Source organism: Micromys minutus, assembly GCF_963924665.1.
Source record: "Micromys minutus genome assembly, chromosome: 2".
In the NCBI taxonomy this organism is placed as follows: Eukaryota; Metazoa; Chordata; class Mammalia; order Rodentia; family Muridae; genus Micromys; species Micromys minutus.
In genome coordinates, this window is record NC_137971.1 from 4,093,333 (window position 1) to 4,110,888 (window position 17,556).

General features: G+C 41.7%; 1 protein-coding gene across 1 annotated transcript in view; it reads left to right on the forward strand.

Annotated features, from left to right (window-relative positions):
* Positions 1-1,646: 1,646 nt before the first annotated feature.
* Positions 1,647-17,556, forward strand: part of CCDC186 (coiled-coil domain containing 186) — a 31,513-nt gene continuing 15,603 nt past the window's right edge. Inside the window, exons 1-6 of the mRNA XM_080913141.1 lie at positions 1,647-1,759; positions 8,899-9,593; positions 12,281-12,407; positions 13,329-13,457; positions 14,409-14,621; positions 15,471-15,590. Of these exons, the coding sequence (XP_080769267.1) occupies positions 8,932-9,593; positions 12,281-12,407; positions 13,329-13,457; positions 14,409-14,621; positions 15,471-15,590 (1,251 nt within the window). The 5' untranslated portion in view covers positions 1,647-1,759; positions 8,899-8,931. The remainder of the gene's footprint in view (positions 1,760-8,898; positions 9,594-12,280; positions 12,408-13,328; positions 13,458-14,408; positions 14,622-15,470; positions 15,591-17,556) is intronic.

Genomic DNA, 17,556 nt, shown 5'->3' on the forward strand with positions numbered 1-17,556 from the left:
TGGTTCTTAAATGCTTTAACCTCCCTACTAGTCCACCACCCACCAGAGGCAGTGGAAAAGAAAGGATACGAGGAACTGGACCTGCATAAAAAGGCTCTTTGGAGCTAATCCCAACTGTGTTGTATGGAAATCCGTGGTTGAGTTCACAGGTGAGCAGCTCCGTTCATGTGCAAACATTTCATGGGCACAGTGGTGGTCCAGGTGGGCAGAATCGGCACGGCAGACAGGAGTCGGCCACAGTGACACTACCCAGTAGAGACAGCCAAGCCTCAGCCTTTGCTTTAGCAGACCATCCTCACTCCGGTGTTTGCTTCACAAATCTGCCTTAGCCTTTCACACCTGTGTCCACTTTAACAAAATGTTCCTTCACATGTTTGCCCCAGCAAAACACCTTCCAACATAACTGACTTTCCAAAGAACCGTTAGAGTTTCTGCTTCGAATTGCAGCATTTCTATCTTATCTCTTTGGTTTTTTACACAAGGATTTCTTCTCTCTTCTGATTAAAAATTTAGTTTCCAAGACATACTTAATACACTTTATTACTAGTTATAAATTCTGAAAGACATTTCAGATATAACGCTAATGTTACTTCTAACAGTAGGAGCAGATAAAATCACCACAGCACCTTGACTGTCAAATGCGCTGTAATACATTACCCTAATTTGAGGAGGGAGGCGTCATTTCCTGATTAAAAACAGACAGAGGGTTAGTAATATGCCATGTTGAAGTTTTTCCTCCTTAGCAATATTTTGGAAGTAGTTTAACAGTAACATGTTTTGATTTACAAACCTGCCATTAGAGGTGACTCTTTAAACTATTTTCACTTATGACTTATATCTACACGGTTCAAGACTTCAAAACATCTTTTCTCTGAACAGAGATGGTTTGCAAAACCTCCAGACTAAAGCTTCTCACCTTCCCTACCTCCTGTAAGTGGGCTTAGTCACTATAATATACACCCTTCATACAACCAGATGGGATACCCAGCCCACGGTTCTTTGCATGGAGCACAGCAACAGCTTACTAGTAAACCGGGTGCCGCGAGCAGATTCTAGGTCAAGGGTATTATGGAAACCCTGCAGAGCTCTCCCAGGGATGAATGCTTGAATGCCCACATCAGCTGCTCCTAAGGACTTGGCTCACCCATGGCCAGTGCAAAGTTTGTACCATTAGAACCGGGAAGCCACAATCTCGAGTTCTCTTTTATTACTTTATGCCACTGACTCATTAGATGACCGATCAAAGGGTGTGGGAGAAAGTGAGCAACTTCCTACCGACAGAGAGCACCTGCTTGGAGCTGGAAAGGGAAAGAGTGGCCCAACTGGACAAGGGCCAGTGTGTCAGCCTGCTATAGCCAAGTCAGCTTGCTTCAGCCTCCTTGAGAGTGGAGGTGGCGCCGAGATGCTGGGCGGGTTCCTCTAGAAACCGCGGGGGCCGGAGGAGGTGCCTCAAAAACCACGCCCACCCAGGTGCTAACGTCACGCGTTCCGAGCCGCGCTGATTGGCTCCTTCAAGGAGCCCCGCCCCCTCAGCTGTAGCCGCGCCGGCTTCGGCATCGCCGCCATTTTTGTTGATGTGTCAGCTCCGCAGGGGTTTTTGGGGGAAAACCTCGGCCGAGAGCCAGGGATCTGCTGTGGTCTCCGCGGGTGACTTCCTCACCCACTCCGCGTCGGCTAGAAGCCGACATGGATCCGCCTTCTCCGGAGCCGGAGCTCCATCGGCCTCGCTAGGGTGCGGCCCGGGGCTGGGCGACGGACGGTGAGTGGCCGAGGGGCGTCCATGGCGGGTGCCGGGGGGCTCGGCGGGCGCGGGTCCGCGCGCGTGGCCGTGACGAGGTGCTAGTCCCGGGCGGTACGCGACTCCGCGCGTGGGCGTGACGGGGCTGGCGGGGCCCTTGAGGGCTGTGCCTGGAGCGCGGCCGCTCCCCCGCTCGGGATCTCCGGAGATGCGGGCAGCAGCGTTTGACTTTCCCAGAGATGCCAATGGATTTCATGAATCTTGGCAGGGAAGTCATTTCAAATTTATTTCCCCCCTTCTACGTATTCTCAAAGTAGCAATCGCAGGGAAACAGCACGGGTAGAATGGTGGCTCAGCTAACAGTTCGTAACTTGTTAAATATTCGCATCTCGATTTTTGTTTAAGGAGACCCGGGTTTGTACCCAGAACACCTGAGTTTCAGTCCTGCCACTTCCGTTTGTTAGAGTCAGAAAAGAATATAGTGAAAACGTGACATCGAACCAGAAAGAGTTATCAGACTCTGAGTCACATTCCTTTGATGGTCAGACTTTTCTTCTGAAGTGATACACAGGATGCTTGTCTGAGGAAAATATGAAACAAACTAGCATGACAGTGTTTGAGAGGCGCACGTGCAGCCACCCAAAGGGAAGTCAGTATGTTAAGTGTTAGGTTTATCGGTGTGGATGTGGCCTTTGCAACTAGTGTAGCTATTGTGGAGTAGATTAAGGACCCAGAGACAAGTGATATCGAAACTGATCTCCTGAGTATGAAGTACACTGTGTGCAGCTACTTTTCAGCTCTTTGTTAATTAATGGCCACACAAATGAAACAGCAGTAATGACTGGCCTACTTCTTTTATTCTTCCTTTTTGGTCTTTTCCATGTTCAGGGAAGATTTTTGGGAAGGCCATAATCTTGTACTGTTAAACCAATGCTTCTTTGTACAGTATAATAGGTAAGTATAATTTTGGAAGACACCCAGAAGATGCATGGACTGTGTTTAATTTTTTAAAGGCCTGTCTAATTCGAAATAATAGAAGCTCAAGGTGTGTGTTTGTTTTAAGAACAGGTTCCATGGAGTAGGGTTGACATTTCTGAGTCTGGTGTTTTGGATGAAAGAAAGGCTGTGTGAGGAAGAGGGACCACTTATAAACCTTTAATTTCTTCACACAGGAACCAAAGAATTATCCTTTGATGCCATGCAGTGTGGCAATGGGGCTGCTGCTGCTTGCTTAGCATGTTCAGTTCTGAAAGTCAGTTTATAGTTACCTGGCCATGTATAATAAACAGAACAGTCAAGCCAGCTCATTAAAGAAGGCAGTGACGGCTGGAAGCACGGCAACCTTACTTAGAAAACTGTCTTTCCACTCAACAGGTGCTAGCATTGTACCCTGGTTTACAAAAGTTACTCAGCTCATGTAAAGAAAGTATATTTAACTTCAAATTCTGGTTTGTTTTTTCACTAATAAGACTAAGGTTTTTCTTTTTTTTTTTTTTTTTTTTGTCTTTATGTGACTAAGGTCAAATTTTGATTTTCCTCATAAACATCACTTCACTTACAATATTTAGTTTTATTTAGCATTTGTTTTAGAAGCATCAATAGGATAATTTAGACTTACAAATGCTACTGTAACCTTACACCATCTCAAACTCATTTGAACTTGCTTTACAGAGAGTTTGTTTCCCCTAAGACATAAGCTATTGGGTAAAGGGGCAATAGACACCAAGAGTGGAAACAAACCCTAGGATAATGCTAACCGTTATGAGCTGATCATTCACTGTAGGGTTACATAGTAAGTGCTAAATAGTTCTTTTTATTAAACGAAATCTTAGCAAATTAACCAAATTGAGGCATAAGTCCAAATCTTTAAGTAAATGTAGAAATTCTTATTTAATGCCATTTTTCTTATATTTGGTTTTCAGACATTTTTTTCTTTTAAGATTTTATATATGTCAGTAGACTGTCTTCAGACACACCAGAAGAGGGCATCAGATCCAATTACAGATGGTTGTGAGCCACCATGTGGTTGCTGGGAATTGAACTCAGGACCTCAGCAAGAATAGCCAGTGCTCTTAACTGCTGAACCATATCTCCACCCCAGTTTTCAGATTTTTTTTTTAAACAGTTAAATAGAAATACTGACACTTTCTTAGACTTCATTGCAGTTGATGAGTTCTGTACAAGTAGCTTCAAGTTAGATTTCTGTATTAATTTTATGTCTTAATATTTTAAAAGCCATTTAGAGTGGGAAGTACTCAGACTGTGACTGCCTGTTACAAAGGTGAGGGGGTTATTGTGCAGCATCCGCCAGCTGTCCCTGTCTCACTGAAGATGTCGTGGGAAGCACAGTATGTGATGGATCGAGGGCTGAGGAGACAGTGTCCAACTGTGAATCTCAAGTTTTCCTCCTAGAACAAATTCTAGAAGTCTTTGAAACAACTGTCTTAGCTTCCTTCTCTTAGAAGGAAGGATTGATGTGCAGAAATGTGCCTTCTGTGAAACCTCAGGGTCAGCACTTTGCATTGGGGAGACTCAGGTTCTTACACAGGTTCTCTTCTGCTTCACTACTTTGTTTTTTAATTTAAAAGCTTAATCTAGAAAAGTGTGTCAAAATGTACTATTTAGGGTTTATCGGGAGATAATGATTAGATGCTTTTAAATTTTTTACTTCTAAGATGCCAAACTAGAGCTTTGCAAGAACTAATAGGAAAGGTAAGTTATTTTAGCTATGCTGCTTTCAAATTGTTTTTCGGAAATATGCAAAACTGTCTTAAAGACTGTATTTTCTTACAAAGGACAGGGAACCATCCTATTGGAGAAGTGACCTCACAGGTCTAGGTTGTATATGTTAATGCATATTAACTTGAGAAGTAAGTATACAACTAGAATTATTTGGGGGTGGAGTGGTGTATAATTTAAAAATTATAAAAATATCTGAGCAAGATTATTCAGTGGATTTAAAGCAAGCTTTTATCTCGAAATGATGGTGTGCTTTATAGAGCTGCACTGGGAAGGATTCTGATCCGTAGTCTCAGCATTTTACAGCAGCAAAGATTTGACAGGCTCAAGCTTAGTCAGACTGCACCTGAGGTCTGCACCCAAGGGTGCCTGTTTTAGTTTGCACCATGTTCCCAGTACCGACAACAGTGTCCGCATGGAAAAGCTGTCCCATATATATATTTGGCAGGTGAACACTTTAGACTTTATTTTTGAGTTGGTTCCTTTGCATGATGCTTATTTGATGACCTGTTACCAATTAGCTATAGATTGAATTTATTTCTATTTATAGTTTTGTGAGGCAGCCTATGGTTTTGTTCTCACAGTGCTAATTACAGGAAACTGGAAATAGTACTGAGAGCTGTCAGTGTTTATGTAGTTTTGTGGGGACGACTTTCTAGAAACACGAGTGAGCTCATTAAGGAATGGAAGGCGTTGGGATAGTGCTTGGTGTGACACCTTTTTGCTGGGTCACCTACAGCTGCTCTGCTGCAGTCAGACAGGAGCTACAGGGACTGCAAGGGATCCAGAGGAACTTTGTGATTACAAGTACTTCTCCTAAGTAACAGTTACTACAAAGTCAAAGTCGCAGCGCACGCAGTAATCAATAAGCATACATGCATCTGTGACTGAAGTTGGTCTGAGCAGCATTTAAAACAGGCTTGCAGCCCTTCCCTAGGCTTACTTTTCCCCCTTTTATAGATTATTTTTAAGTTGTTTAATCTTTCATAATTTTCATGACAGCATTCCTTCCCAAAAAAAAAAAAAAAAAAAAAAAAAAACAAAAACAAATAAAACAAATACTTGGACTGTATCCAAATTGCAGTCCATCAGCATCACTACCTGGGGATGCCTGTAGGGGAGCAGCTGACTCTCCTTCCCCTACTTAATGGTGAATAGATGAGCTTCTTTCTCATAATGTTGTTTGGTTCCTGTCTGCACAGTTCTTTCATGCCCCTTGCTGTTGCCCTTGCTGCATGTACAAGCACGGTTCCTCTGTGACATCTCCTTTTCCGCCAGTCCCCGGTCAGTGTTCACTCGGGCATCAGCAAACAAATGTGCAGTCTTAATGGTTCTCAGATTTGTATAATGACCTTTTCAGAGGTCCTGACATATTGAGAGACTCTATGTAACTTACTTGTCTTTTAAATTTAGTGTTTAATTGATAAGATACATAAAACAAATTCTAAGCTTGGATAGATAGCTGGTTTTGTTGTTATGTAGATGAAGCTCCTTGTAGAATGTAAGATACATTGGTGGTTCTGCACTCTGTACTCTAGATGTCTCCTTACAGCCTGCCCACTAAACATTGTCTACCCCAGGTCATTTCACAGAGCCAGTGGGTTCCTCTGCCACAGTGTAGCACTGAAGAGTATTTGCAAAAATTGGTTTTAAGTGTTGTACAGAGCGCTTTGGTTATCTGTTTATTGCTGTTATTGTTTGATGTTAGAGTTTCAGTTCTGAGTAAATTTCTCGTTGCAAGAACACATTTCATTTAAAAGGTGGCTGCCTCTTCAGAGTCAAGAAGGGCCATGTCTGCTCAGTGAGTATAGGCAGTGTGTTCCAATGTACAGATTGTTCTTGTGCTTGTCATAGGGGTGGCTTGAAGAAAGATACAGTATTAAAATTAAATCCTCAAGCACAATTGGTCACTAGGTAGACTGAAAGGAAAAACAGGGCAGGTCTGTGTTGTCCTCAGTATGCACAGTGAGTGTACTTGGTGGAGTAAGACATTACAGGAGAAGAGCAACATTTTCTGGATGTGAGCAGAGATCAAGTTTGGAAACTTATGTAACTACTTCACTCAGGAATCTCAGTAATTTCATTAAAAAAAAAACAGCAAAAAACTTTGTGTGTGTGTGTGTGTGTGTGTGTGTGTGTGTGTGTGTGGAGGGGGGAGATCCTATTCTCCCTGAAGAAAACTTGCAGTTCTTAGCCCATAAATGCTTGATGTAGCAGTGTCTGTCTAGTCCTCCCAGGAGAGACAGGCTTGTGTCTTTACTCTGGCTAACCACTGCAGAGTGTAGACAGGATTTCATTACTTGAAACTTTCAAGAAGGGAAAGGCCAGTCTTGGGTGTATGACTTCAGCTGTCTGTCTGATGACTGAAAAGAAGAGGAGCTAAGTGTGGAAAGGCATAGCAGCAGTCTTGCAGCTACCTAGCCTGCACACTTGCCCTCTTACGGTAGAAGGCTCACTTCACAGGTAGCTCCTGGTCCCTTTTGATAGCCAGGATACTACATACTTCATCACTTCTGAATCTGGTGATTTGTCACTTCCCTTAGTAACCCTGTCCCCACCCCATGACTGTCACAAATAATCTAGCCTTCTTTTAACTACTTTGCCCTTTGATTTGAAATTACCAAAAGAGAATTGAATGAGATTAAGAAACCAAGTGTTCCAGGTGTGAGATGAGGCTTAGGTTGGGTGGAAGGGAGGGGATATTGTCAGAAAAGCAGGAGAACAATTGTTGAAGAGATTATGAAAGCAGAGGGAGAAAAGAGATGTTTGTTCACTAAGCACATGATGCTGTGGACAGGGTGCTCAGTTACAAGCATTAGAGGCAGAATTGAGGGTTAGCGGGCTTGAGTTTAAGACTTTGGAAAAAGCTCCAGTAGGAACACCTGTTTTCAGGTAGACTGTAATATAGCACAGGCATAGCATGAAGAAGGGTAAGTGTGTGTCTAACTCAGGGTGCAGGACTGAAAACTCTCATCCAGGCATCAGCTCTGAGTTACTGCTTCAGCTCAGCTAACTGCGCACCTGCTGTGGAGGAAGAAAGAGTGAACCCTGGGGACAGAGGAAGCTGAATGAAAGGATGTGCTTTTCTGTAGACAAGTCATGACACATAAATAAGACTCTTAAAGTTGTTGATAAAATTTCTTTTTACTTAACGGAATGCTGGAGAGTCACAATGCCCCTGAGGTCTGTTCTCTTCTGAAGGCATTCCTTATCTGCCAACCAGTGAGTGTTCCTCTGTTGTGAGCATCAGCTAGCTGTGATGTTTAAAGCCCCTGCAGGTTCACATTCGTAAGGTTTTAACATTAGCAGCAGCATAGTATATCTTATACTTAGTATGTCATATCATGCGTGGTATCTTTAAAATGTCACTTTGAGCGAGCTATTGTATATCATATCACGTGTTCTATTTTTAAAGAGTTACTTTGAGTGAGCTAGTTTGTAAGTTGCTTTGAAGCTAGTGTACCTGCCTGAGATTTATTTTTTATTCCAAGATTTTGGAATAAATTACTAAGATTTTCAAGTGTTCACTGCATTTATTTGTCTGGTCTGGTGTCTTTAGTATCAATACCAGCTTGCTGATGAAGCATATACAGCACGGTGGTGTTAATTTGTGTCATTTGGAGGTAGGTAATAAATAATGGAGTGATGTGGAGCTTGAGTTCTGTCTGTAGTAATTGCTGTCTTCACAGGTGGTCCAAAGAAGCAGCATGTTTGGCACACAGGATGGCCTTTTCCTCCTTACAGTTGCCTCCTTTCTACAGTCCTAGAATAATGTTCTTCAAGCAGTAGCCTAATTTATTTTATGCAGGTTACAGGTCAGCAAGTGTTTGAGAGCTCACTGGGTGCTAGGATTCATGCAGTAAAATCAAATGTTGTACAAATCTTGGGACTTATTATAATTCACCCTTAACAAAATCCCTCCTGCTTAGTGCTGAGGGTTCCACACAGCCAGTTTTCTTGTTTCACTTTTCTCAAAGCTTGGAGTGAGCATATGTTTTTCTGTTATAAAATGTAGTCTTTTTCCCCCGTGTATATGTTTCATCCGAATTCTTTCACTGTAGCTGCTCGTCTGCCTAGTTGCGGTCTGCCATCGCTCAGGTGTGCCCGCCTGCTCTCAGACTGCTGCCTAATGCTTTTGCTGCAGGCTTTTTGCCCATCTCCTTAAAGGGCTTCAGTAGCGTGTGCTCACGGAACTGGAGGCCATTCTCCTTCCTGATCTTCCCATCACATGTTCTGCCCCTTAACTAGTGAGGCCGGCTGGCCCAGGACAGGGCGGGGCGGGGGACTACGGTGGCCGCACTGGTTGTGTCCACTCTGGGTAGGCTGTTTTTTTTTTTTCTCTGGGGACACTTCGCGGGCGTGCCTGGAGTGTGCAAAGGTGTAAAGGGTCTTAGTCTAACTTTTACATTTTGATTCCTTAGATGTAAGTGAAGATCAGGAGCAGATTTGAAGAAATGCAGAGTGAATTGGTGCCAGTCAGCATGGCAGAGACTCAGCACATAGCCTCCATTTCTTCTGATGCAACCCCTGGGAAAACATCCCAGTTGAAGGACGACTCACGCACCTCAATTTCTGGTGATGAAAGCAGCAGATTAGAAACGGGATCTGGACCATTGTCATTGAACTCTGACAGAATTTTATGTCAGACTAATGAACACTGTAGACAGACTGAAGTACAGGAAGGCCATATTCCAGACTGTGGCAGTGGTGAGAATTCTTGTGCTAAAACAGACACATGCCCAGAAAATTCTGAACAAATAGATGACTTTCCTGGTGGAGACTTTGCAAAACAAGTGTCAGAAACCAGTGAACCAGAACACACAGTAACAGAGATACTGGCGGAGTTAAAGTCGTCTGCACCCACAGAAGCTGGTAATCCAATGACCTCCTCAGCAAGCCTCTATGATACAGACTGCACCAGGAAACTCATTTCAGAGATAAAGACTGTTTCAGCATCAGACGATTTGTTGGGAGAAATAGAATCTGAGCTCTTATCTGCTGAGTTTGCAGAGGAACACCAAGTACCAAATGGAGTGAATAAAGGAGAGCATGCTTTAGCCCTGTTTGAGAAGTGTGTACATAGCAGGTACTTACAGCAGGAGCTCACTATTAAACAGTAAGTAACTGCTGTAAGCGCTCCCTTCCCACTTCCAGCAGGACCAGCTCCTCTAAGGAAAGGGCCCTGCTCTCTGCTTTTGTTTCAGAATGCAGCCATGCAGAGTTGGTGTGCTTCCCCAAATAACTGAGCAGCTTATATTTGCTGCTTGTTTACTATCATAAAACAGCAAAAAATGTGTAAGTTCATTAGGGAGCAATTCATTTTTGAAACAAGGTATGTCAAAATAAATTCAAAGGGAAATTCAAAGTCATGAAATTTAAGTTCAGAAGCTAACAGTTTAGAGAACAGAAGAATTAGTTGAGCACATTCTGCTTTTAAACATCTATTTGTACAGTGTTTTGATGAGTTTGATTTCCTTCATCCTGTTTCTAATAGGATTTATTCTGTATTTTTATTGAACATTTTATAGTAAAGTGATACGTAAGTTTGGGCATACTGTTACAATCTGTTAAAATAATACGTAGTATCTTTCACTAAACTACACACTTTTAAACTAGGCTGTTCTTTTTCTTTTTAATTAATGAAGTGTGAGAGTAGAAAAAGGAGGCCTGTGCCAGGAGAGGGTTACAGGGAGACAGACCCCGCTCCAAGTGCTGTGTGATAGGGAACTGCCTTTTCTTGCTGCTTTGTTTTTCCATACTATTCTGGTAAAGTCACCAGATTGCCCTAAAGCAGCTCACGCTTCATTGTTTTTAACCCAGTGAACTTCAATCTGCTGGTACTCACTTTGTATTTTTTACTTTAAATTTAAACTTTAAAAATTTTTTCTAATAAAAAAAAAAAAAGACGTATGTGAGGGGTGTGACATGTGCAAGTCAGAGGAAGGTTTTTGGAGACATTGTCCCCTGTCTACCTTTGTGTGGGTCTGGGGATCACATGCCTGTGAGACTCCAGTGCCTTTTCAAGAGCACCCCTGCTCACTTAGGTCCTAACTCGGAATACTGCTGACTTGTTCCTACATTTTGCTTTCAGCTTCAGACATTTGTGTTTCCAGCCCGTCTAGGCTTGGGGTAATTTCTTCACTCCCTACAATCTGGACCCGCTCTGATCACCCCCCACCACACACACACACACACACACACACACACACACACACACACACACACACACACATGATTATCTCTGGTGCCCTTTCCTACTTCCTCATCTTCACAGTTTATGCAGCACTTAAACATTTTAAGATGAATACATTAATAATCTCATAGGCTATTAATTATGTGACTGGCACACATGTTAACTCATGGGATCCTCACAGATATGCAGCATCTACGACTCTGACTCATTCTGAGGTATGTGAGGTACCTGAGGCACATTAAGAAAGTTGTTCTGAGTCAAATGCAAATATCTACAGATCCAAGCTTCTGACTTTGGCTTCAGAAGTTTTATCAGTTGTTTCTGGAAACCATCTGGCTGCAAGTTGTTGGATTTAACTAAAAAGTATTAGGGGTAAAAACAAACAAGCTCTTTGTCTGCCTAGCAGAGGGGACAGCAGCTGAGTCAGACAGTGCTCTCGCCTGGCTCTACTCTTGTGTGTGTATTGTAACCTGCATTGATCTTTTGTTTTACATATAATACTTTTAATTTTAAATAAAATACATGTTGGTTCAGGTAAAATAACTAGATGTTTTTCTTAACTTTTACCTCCATTTAATTTTTTATAAAGAACACTTAACGTTTCAGTTTCTTTTATTGAAAATTTCATAAATGTATCTTTTCCCAGATGTCTGATTATGTGTTCATCCCCACTTGCTAAGTTTTCTTTTGTTTTCCCCTTGCACAATTGTATATATTGTCATTGTGAAATGATTCTACACTCAAATCGGTTACTATGTTTATTTATCCTCTCATATAGTTAGTTTGTGTCCTAACCCTTAAGATACACTCTTCACAAACTCCTGGTTTCCTCTCTCCCTCCTGGGTCTGTGTCTTGCTGTATACCCCACTCTTTCCCTTTCTTTACTTCCCTTTCCTTCATTCTTTTCTTTGCCCACTCTTCCTTTTTTTTTCATCCTCTTCTCCTTGTCTTGTACTAGAGGACTTAAACATGCTGGGCATGTGCTCTGCTACACACCCAGTCCTGTTACCACTGGGTTGTGCATTAAATTCCCCAGCACTTGTTTGAACTTGGAACGTTGTACCCTCACGATCAATCTCCTCTATCTACTTTCTAGATCCTGGAAAGTAATACTCCGCCCTTTTTATTGTTATCTCATAGATCAGTAGTATTGTTCAGTGACCCGACTTAAACTCCTAAGAACAGTTGTCTGTGTGGCATGTGTACATAACTTCTAAGAATAACAAAAACTATCAAAGAAACGAGTTAAGGCTGTGCGTGTGACCCAGTGGTAAGGTACCTGCCTAATGGAGCTAATTGGCCAGAGAATTTTTTATAATCTGGTGTGTTAATCAACAGAGTGTGAGTACCTAAGCTTGTAACAAAGCTGGCTGCTCTTACCTTCTCTCTCATCTACTTCTAGTGACAGACAGGCTGCGAGGCAGTTTACCCTCAGACTCAGTCACTCAATGGTGAGGACATGCTCAGAGAAGGCATCATTAGGCATAGGGGGTTCTTATCGGATCTGGTATTTTATTATAAAAAGATTACTTGAGAGTATTGATTGTAGGTGTCTATATCTAATCTATAGTTAGATAATATTTCATATCTTATTTCCCTTTTAATTTAGGTTAATTAAAGAAAATAAGAATCATCAGGAACTTATCTTAAATATTTGTTCAGAAAAAGACCATTTAAGGGAAGAACTGAAAAAAAGAACAGAAACAGAGAAACAGCATATGAACACAATTAAACAGGTAAACAAAAGTCTTCCAAGACTATACTTAAATTTATAAACTCCTGGAAAAAAAACAAACTATGTAGTCAAGTACATTAAACCATTTCAAATGGAGGAAACTGCTTCATATTTAAATTGTTAGAATTATTCTGAATTGTGTTGTATAAATTATGATATGTTTAACTGTTCCAAATATAGCACATTTTCTGCCCAAATAATGAAAAGGCTCTATTTAAGTTTTTACCAGTGAAGGGAAGAAGTGTTAATAGTAGTAACACCCTAGTGTCTCTGTCTGGCTTTGGGCACTTTCTCACTTAGGTGTTAGCACGGCTTCATCCCCAGGGTTTGCTGAATTCTACTGTGAAGGTCATGTCAGGGTATCTGCTGCCCCTTTTTTATGGTGTCTTTTCTGCATGGATGCACAGGTAAGTGCTTAGGTTGGTAACAAAGCAAAAACCTTTAGATTTTTCTGACCTACTTTCCTTTTGTGGACAGCGTATAAGTGTCCTGTCATTAATGGAAGAACTCAGCACTGATATGTTCTGAGAAATGTATCTTGGGCCTTTCCTCCTTTATGTCAGCATCATAAGATGCACTTCCAGCTAAAGGTGCTGTGAGACAGTAGGGGATGTAGCCTTGGAGTGGACCTCCTGTCCATCTAGAAGGCTCTAATGAAAACAGCAGCAGACAGCTGTAGAATATAGTAAGTTCAACCACACCTTCATTTTCCTGTGTTTTGATATGTATTTGTTGCACTTTTATATGTTTAGAGAAAGACTGAGTTGTAAGCCAAACTTACAAGGGTAAAAAGCTTGTGAGGGACCTGAGGAGAATAGTCTAGATCTTACATTCTTGCATTGTGTGTTGTGTATTAATTAAGGTATCATTTGTTTGTTTGGTGCAACTATAAAATATAACCTGGAAATCATTCTTTTTACAGTTAGAATTAAGAATAGAGGAACTGAATAAAGAAGTTAAAGCTTCCAAAGATCAGCTAGTAGCACAGGATGTCACAGCTAAAAATGCAATTCAGCAACTTCATAAAGAGATGGCCCAGCGGATGGACCAGGTATTTCCTGTCACTATTAATTTTATAATTTGGTGGTGCTCGTTTATTAGACTGCAGCAGTCGGGCGATGGCATTGCTGGCATTTATAGAAACGCTTTTAAAGGAATTTGAGGGCTGGAAGAATGACTCAACTGTGAAGATGCTCACTGGTCTCCCAGAAGTTGAGAGTTTGCTTTCTAGCATCCAGTCACAAGACTCCCAACCACCTGTCACACCAGTGCCAGGGCTCTGATGCCCTCTTGTGGCTTTAAGAGTCTTCACATGCATGTGCTCCAACAGACATGGACCTACACATAAATAAAAAAAGAAATCCTAAACTGTGCTAAGGTGGCAATACATAAGTTTAAGTACATCCTAATTGTTAAAAAAAAAAGTTAATTAAGGAATATACGGGGAAAATGAGTCATCTCTTCACCTGTGTCTAGTTTCTTATATCTTTCCTTGTTTCATAGCTAACATTTTGTTCCATAGCATATACATGTACTGGTGACACATGAAATATAGATGAGTTTTTATTAGCCCCTTTGTGTTCCTACAACAAAATACTTGAGTCTAGATACTCTGTTACAAATGAGAAGCATATTTATGTGAGAGTGCTTGTGTTAGCTGACCTCTGGTGACCCAGAAGCCTGGCTCCACTCTTCCAAGCTTCTGCCTACTGATTCTGACAGCTGACCCTGGCAAGTGTGAGGTTAAAGGAGTTCCTTAATGTGGACCATGATCTCTTCCTGAGGCCCACAATGGCGCAGAAACTGGTAAGAAAGTAGATGTGGAGAAGACGGGAAGGTCTATATAAATAAAAACCACAGCAACCAAAGTAAAGAGTGATAAGGAAGGGCTGGAAATCACAGCACAAAATATACTAACACTGCAGGGAACAGTATTTGTTTGCATATGTTTTTATTTGAAAATATTTTTTTATTAATGCCAGGTAACATTTTTCTTTCCAAGGCTAATAAGAAATGTGAAGAGGCCCGCCAGGAAAAGGAAGCGATGGTAATGAAGTATGTGAGAGGCGAGAAGGAGTCTCTAGACCTTCGAAAGGAAAAAGAAACCCTTGAGAGGAAACTTAGAGATGCAAGTAAGGAATTGGAGAAAAACACTAACAAAATTAAGCAGCTGTCTCAAGAGAAAGGGCGGCTGCAGCAACTCTATGAATCGAAGGTATAACTGTGCCTAATTTGAAGGTCATGCCTCTGCTTTTCCTTAGCCCCACAGTGGTGTAGAGCTAGCACTCAGGGCACACTCTCACTAGCTTACTCTGTGTTTTTGGGTGTGTCATCCCTGCTGCTAGAAAGGTTTGCTGGGGGAAAGGCAAAGTATTGGCAAATGTTATCAGTTACATTTTCTTAATCCTTTAAAAAACTTTCTTTTAGAGTCTATTGGAAAAATTAGTTTGTGTCTGTAAAATTTATGTTTTGCTAAGATATGTCCACATCAGTGTTTGCTGTGAATGGCTTTACATCAGAAGTATAACTTGGCCAGGGTCTACTTTGGTTTTTTATTTAATACATATTCCCCCTGCGATGTGAGAAATTGGATGTAGGGCTTCTTATAGACTGGGTAGCGTCTCTCCTACTGAGCAGGGCTGCAGGCCTGTCCAGAGTCTTAGTGCAGCACAGTTCACCAGAAAGCACAACTGGTGTTTTCTTATAGAAAACATTATTCTAGAGCTGTCCTGGAAGGTTGACTCTCAGAAGTGTAGCTATTCAGAGCACTTGCTATTTTCTCCATTTAGAAATGCTGTTCTGGTCCTCAGATTGTAGCAGAACCGGTTCAGTCACCTTACTGCTGTCAGTTAGGAAGAACTGAGTAATCTAGGGAAAAATTATCTTTGTGCCTATTGATTTGATTTAGGACTTTATTACTCTCTTACTACTATTTGAGCCTTAAACCAGCTTTATGGCTTCTGGGCCATAGTATACCTGCCCTGGAATTACTGTGTAACTGCACAAGGGGATAGACCAGATGCATAGTTGATTATTTACGTGAAAAATGACAATGTCTTTTTAGGAAGGTGAAACAACTAGACTCATGAGAGAAACAGAGAAACTAAAGGAGGAGATGAATTCTCATATCATTAAAGTAAAGTGGGCGCAAAACAAGTTAAAAGCTGAAATGGACTCACACAAGGTGAGTGTGGCTGTGCTGTGGGGTATTGTTGAGTACTGAGGGCTGGCAGCCAGTAGGGTGGGGCTCCTACAGCATAGTTCACATCATCACGAGAAAGACTTCTGGTGTGGCTTAGAATGTTAAATTTCGTAATTCTTAGTTTGTTGTTTTAATACAATTTGAGGGAAGGAAAAATATTTAATATGCTATTGGAATTAAGGTGAAAAAATTAAAGTATCAGTTATGTTGATTCCTATAATTAAAAAATACTTGTTCATACTTAAATATAATTAATACCAATAGCTTACTTGTATGTACATGATACACGTGTTAGACACTAGCCCATGGTCCTTCACTCAAAATCCATGGCTGCGTGAGGAAGCTATGAAGAGCTGCCAAAGCTGTGGGGCATCCCTACTCAGCTACTCAGAATTCTCTAATTCTGATTGAGGAATTAAAAATTGGAATCCATAAAGAATCATTTCTAACTGCCTAAGTTGCTTTAAATTCGGATTAAAGCGCTCGGTCGTTGCTACTGTCTGTGGCACTCTCCCGGTGCTCCATCTGTCTAACCCTCACACACTGGAGCCTCTGTGCTGCGTGGTGCATGTTGCATGTGTTGTTCTGCTCAGCTGCCTGAAGCCAGGACCTGTGATGTGCTTTCTGCAGTCACTGTGGCTCCTGCTAGTCCTGCCTCCGTCTGCCTCCGTCTGCCTCCGTCTGCCTCCGTCTGCCTCCGTCTGCCGCCCGCAGTCTCACATGGCTCGTCAGGTTCCTTAGCTGGGATTTAGAGCTGACGGGATGGCACTGTTGCCGTTTTAGCTTACTTAGTAAGCTGCCATCTTACTTTACTGATCCAGGACTATACTCTGTTGGTAGCCAGATTCAGACATTTCCTTCCACCTTAGACTAACGCCCACCAAAAAATAAAGAAATGAAAATAAAAGAAAACACACAAAGGGAGGAAAAGAATAAAAATATGTGAAGGTTTTCAGACTTGAGAGAAAGACATAGAGTGCTCTCTAAGTGAAGCCTCACAAACGAGGTTAATGCTGGGCTCTGTATGTGGCACTGGGAGAGGAACTGACACCAAGCCCAGCAGTCTTCCTGAATTGAAGGTATGGAAAAGAGGAGGGCATTGGTCCAGAAGTGCAAAAGGAATAGGGCCCAAACTGGAGTTCACACAGGACTGACTGGAGAATAAATGTCACTGTTAACACTAGCCAGATTGCAGGATCTCTCAAAGAGCGTGACATCAGGTGGCCCTCAGCAAAATACCTCTTTAGGTTTGGAGGCCATCTTAGCTTTAAAAGCAAGCTTATTTCAAGTAAATTCTATGCTAAATGAATTATATAAATATTTAAATGATTATAAAAAGCTTTGCTTAGGCATATATTTCATTGTGTTTAGCATCTAATGAAAAATTACCAGCGTGCAAAGAAGTAGGAAAATGCAGTCTACAGAACAAAGGAGTGAGTGACTCGGTGTAGAATCTCTGAGGTCATAAGGACAGTTTGACTCAGATAAGAGGAGACATGGATGGTATTTAATTTAATATAGATACAGCGTTCATAATGAAAAGGGTATTGTGCAGAACTAAGAAGATGAAATGCTGCAGACGACAAGATAAGATTAGACAGGCATACACAAGCTGGGACTCTGGCTCAGTCGGTAAGAGTTAAGAGTTCATGGAGCCCTGGATTCGATTTCCATATGACCCCAGCACTTAGGTAGTGTTCAAGGTTACCTGAGCTACATAGCAAGTGTGAGGCCAGCCTAGGCTGCATGACACTCTCTCAAAACAACAACAAATTAGCAGTAACAAACTTCATGTGAGTGATTCCCAAATACATAACTTAGTGATGTTCAGCTGTATCCTTTATACCTGACACCTTCAGTAATTTTCCAGCAGATTAAGATGAACTAATAGTGTTCCTTCCTCCACCACCTCCCTATCCCAATAAATGACAGCCCATTCTTCTACTTT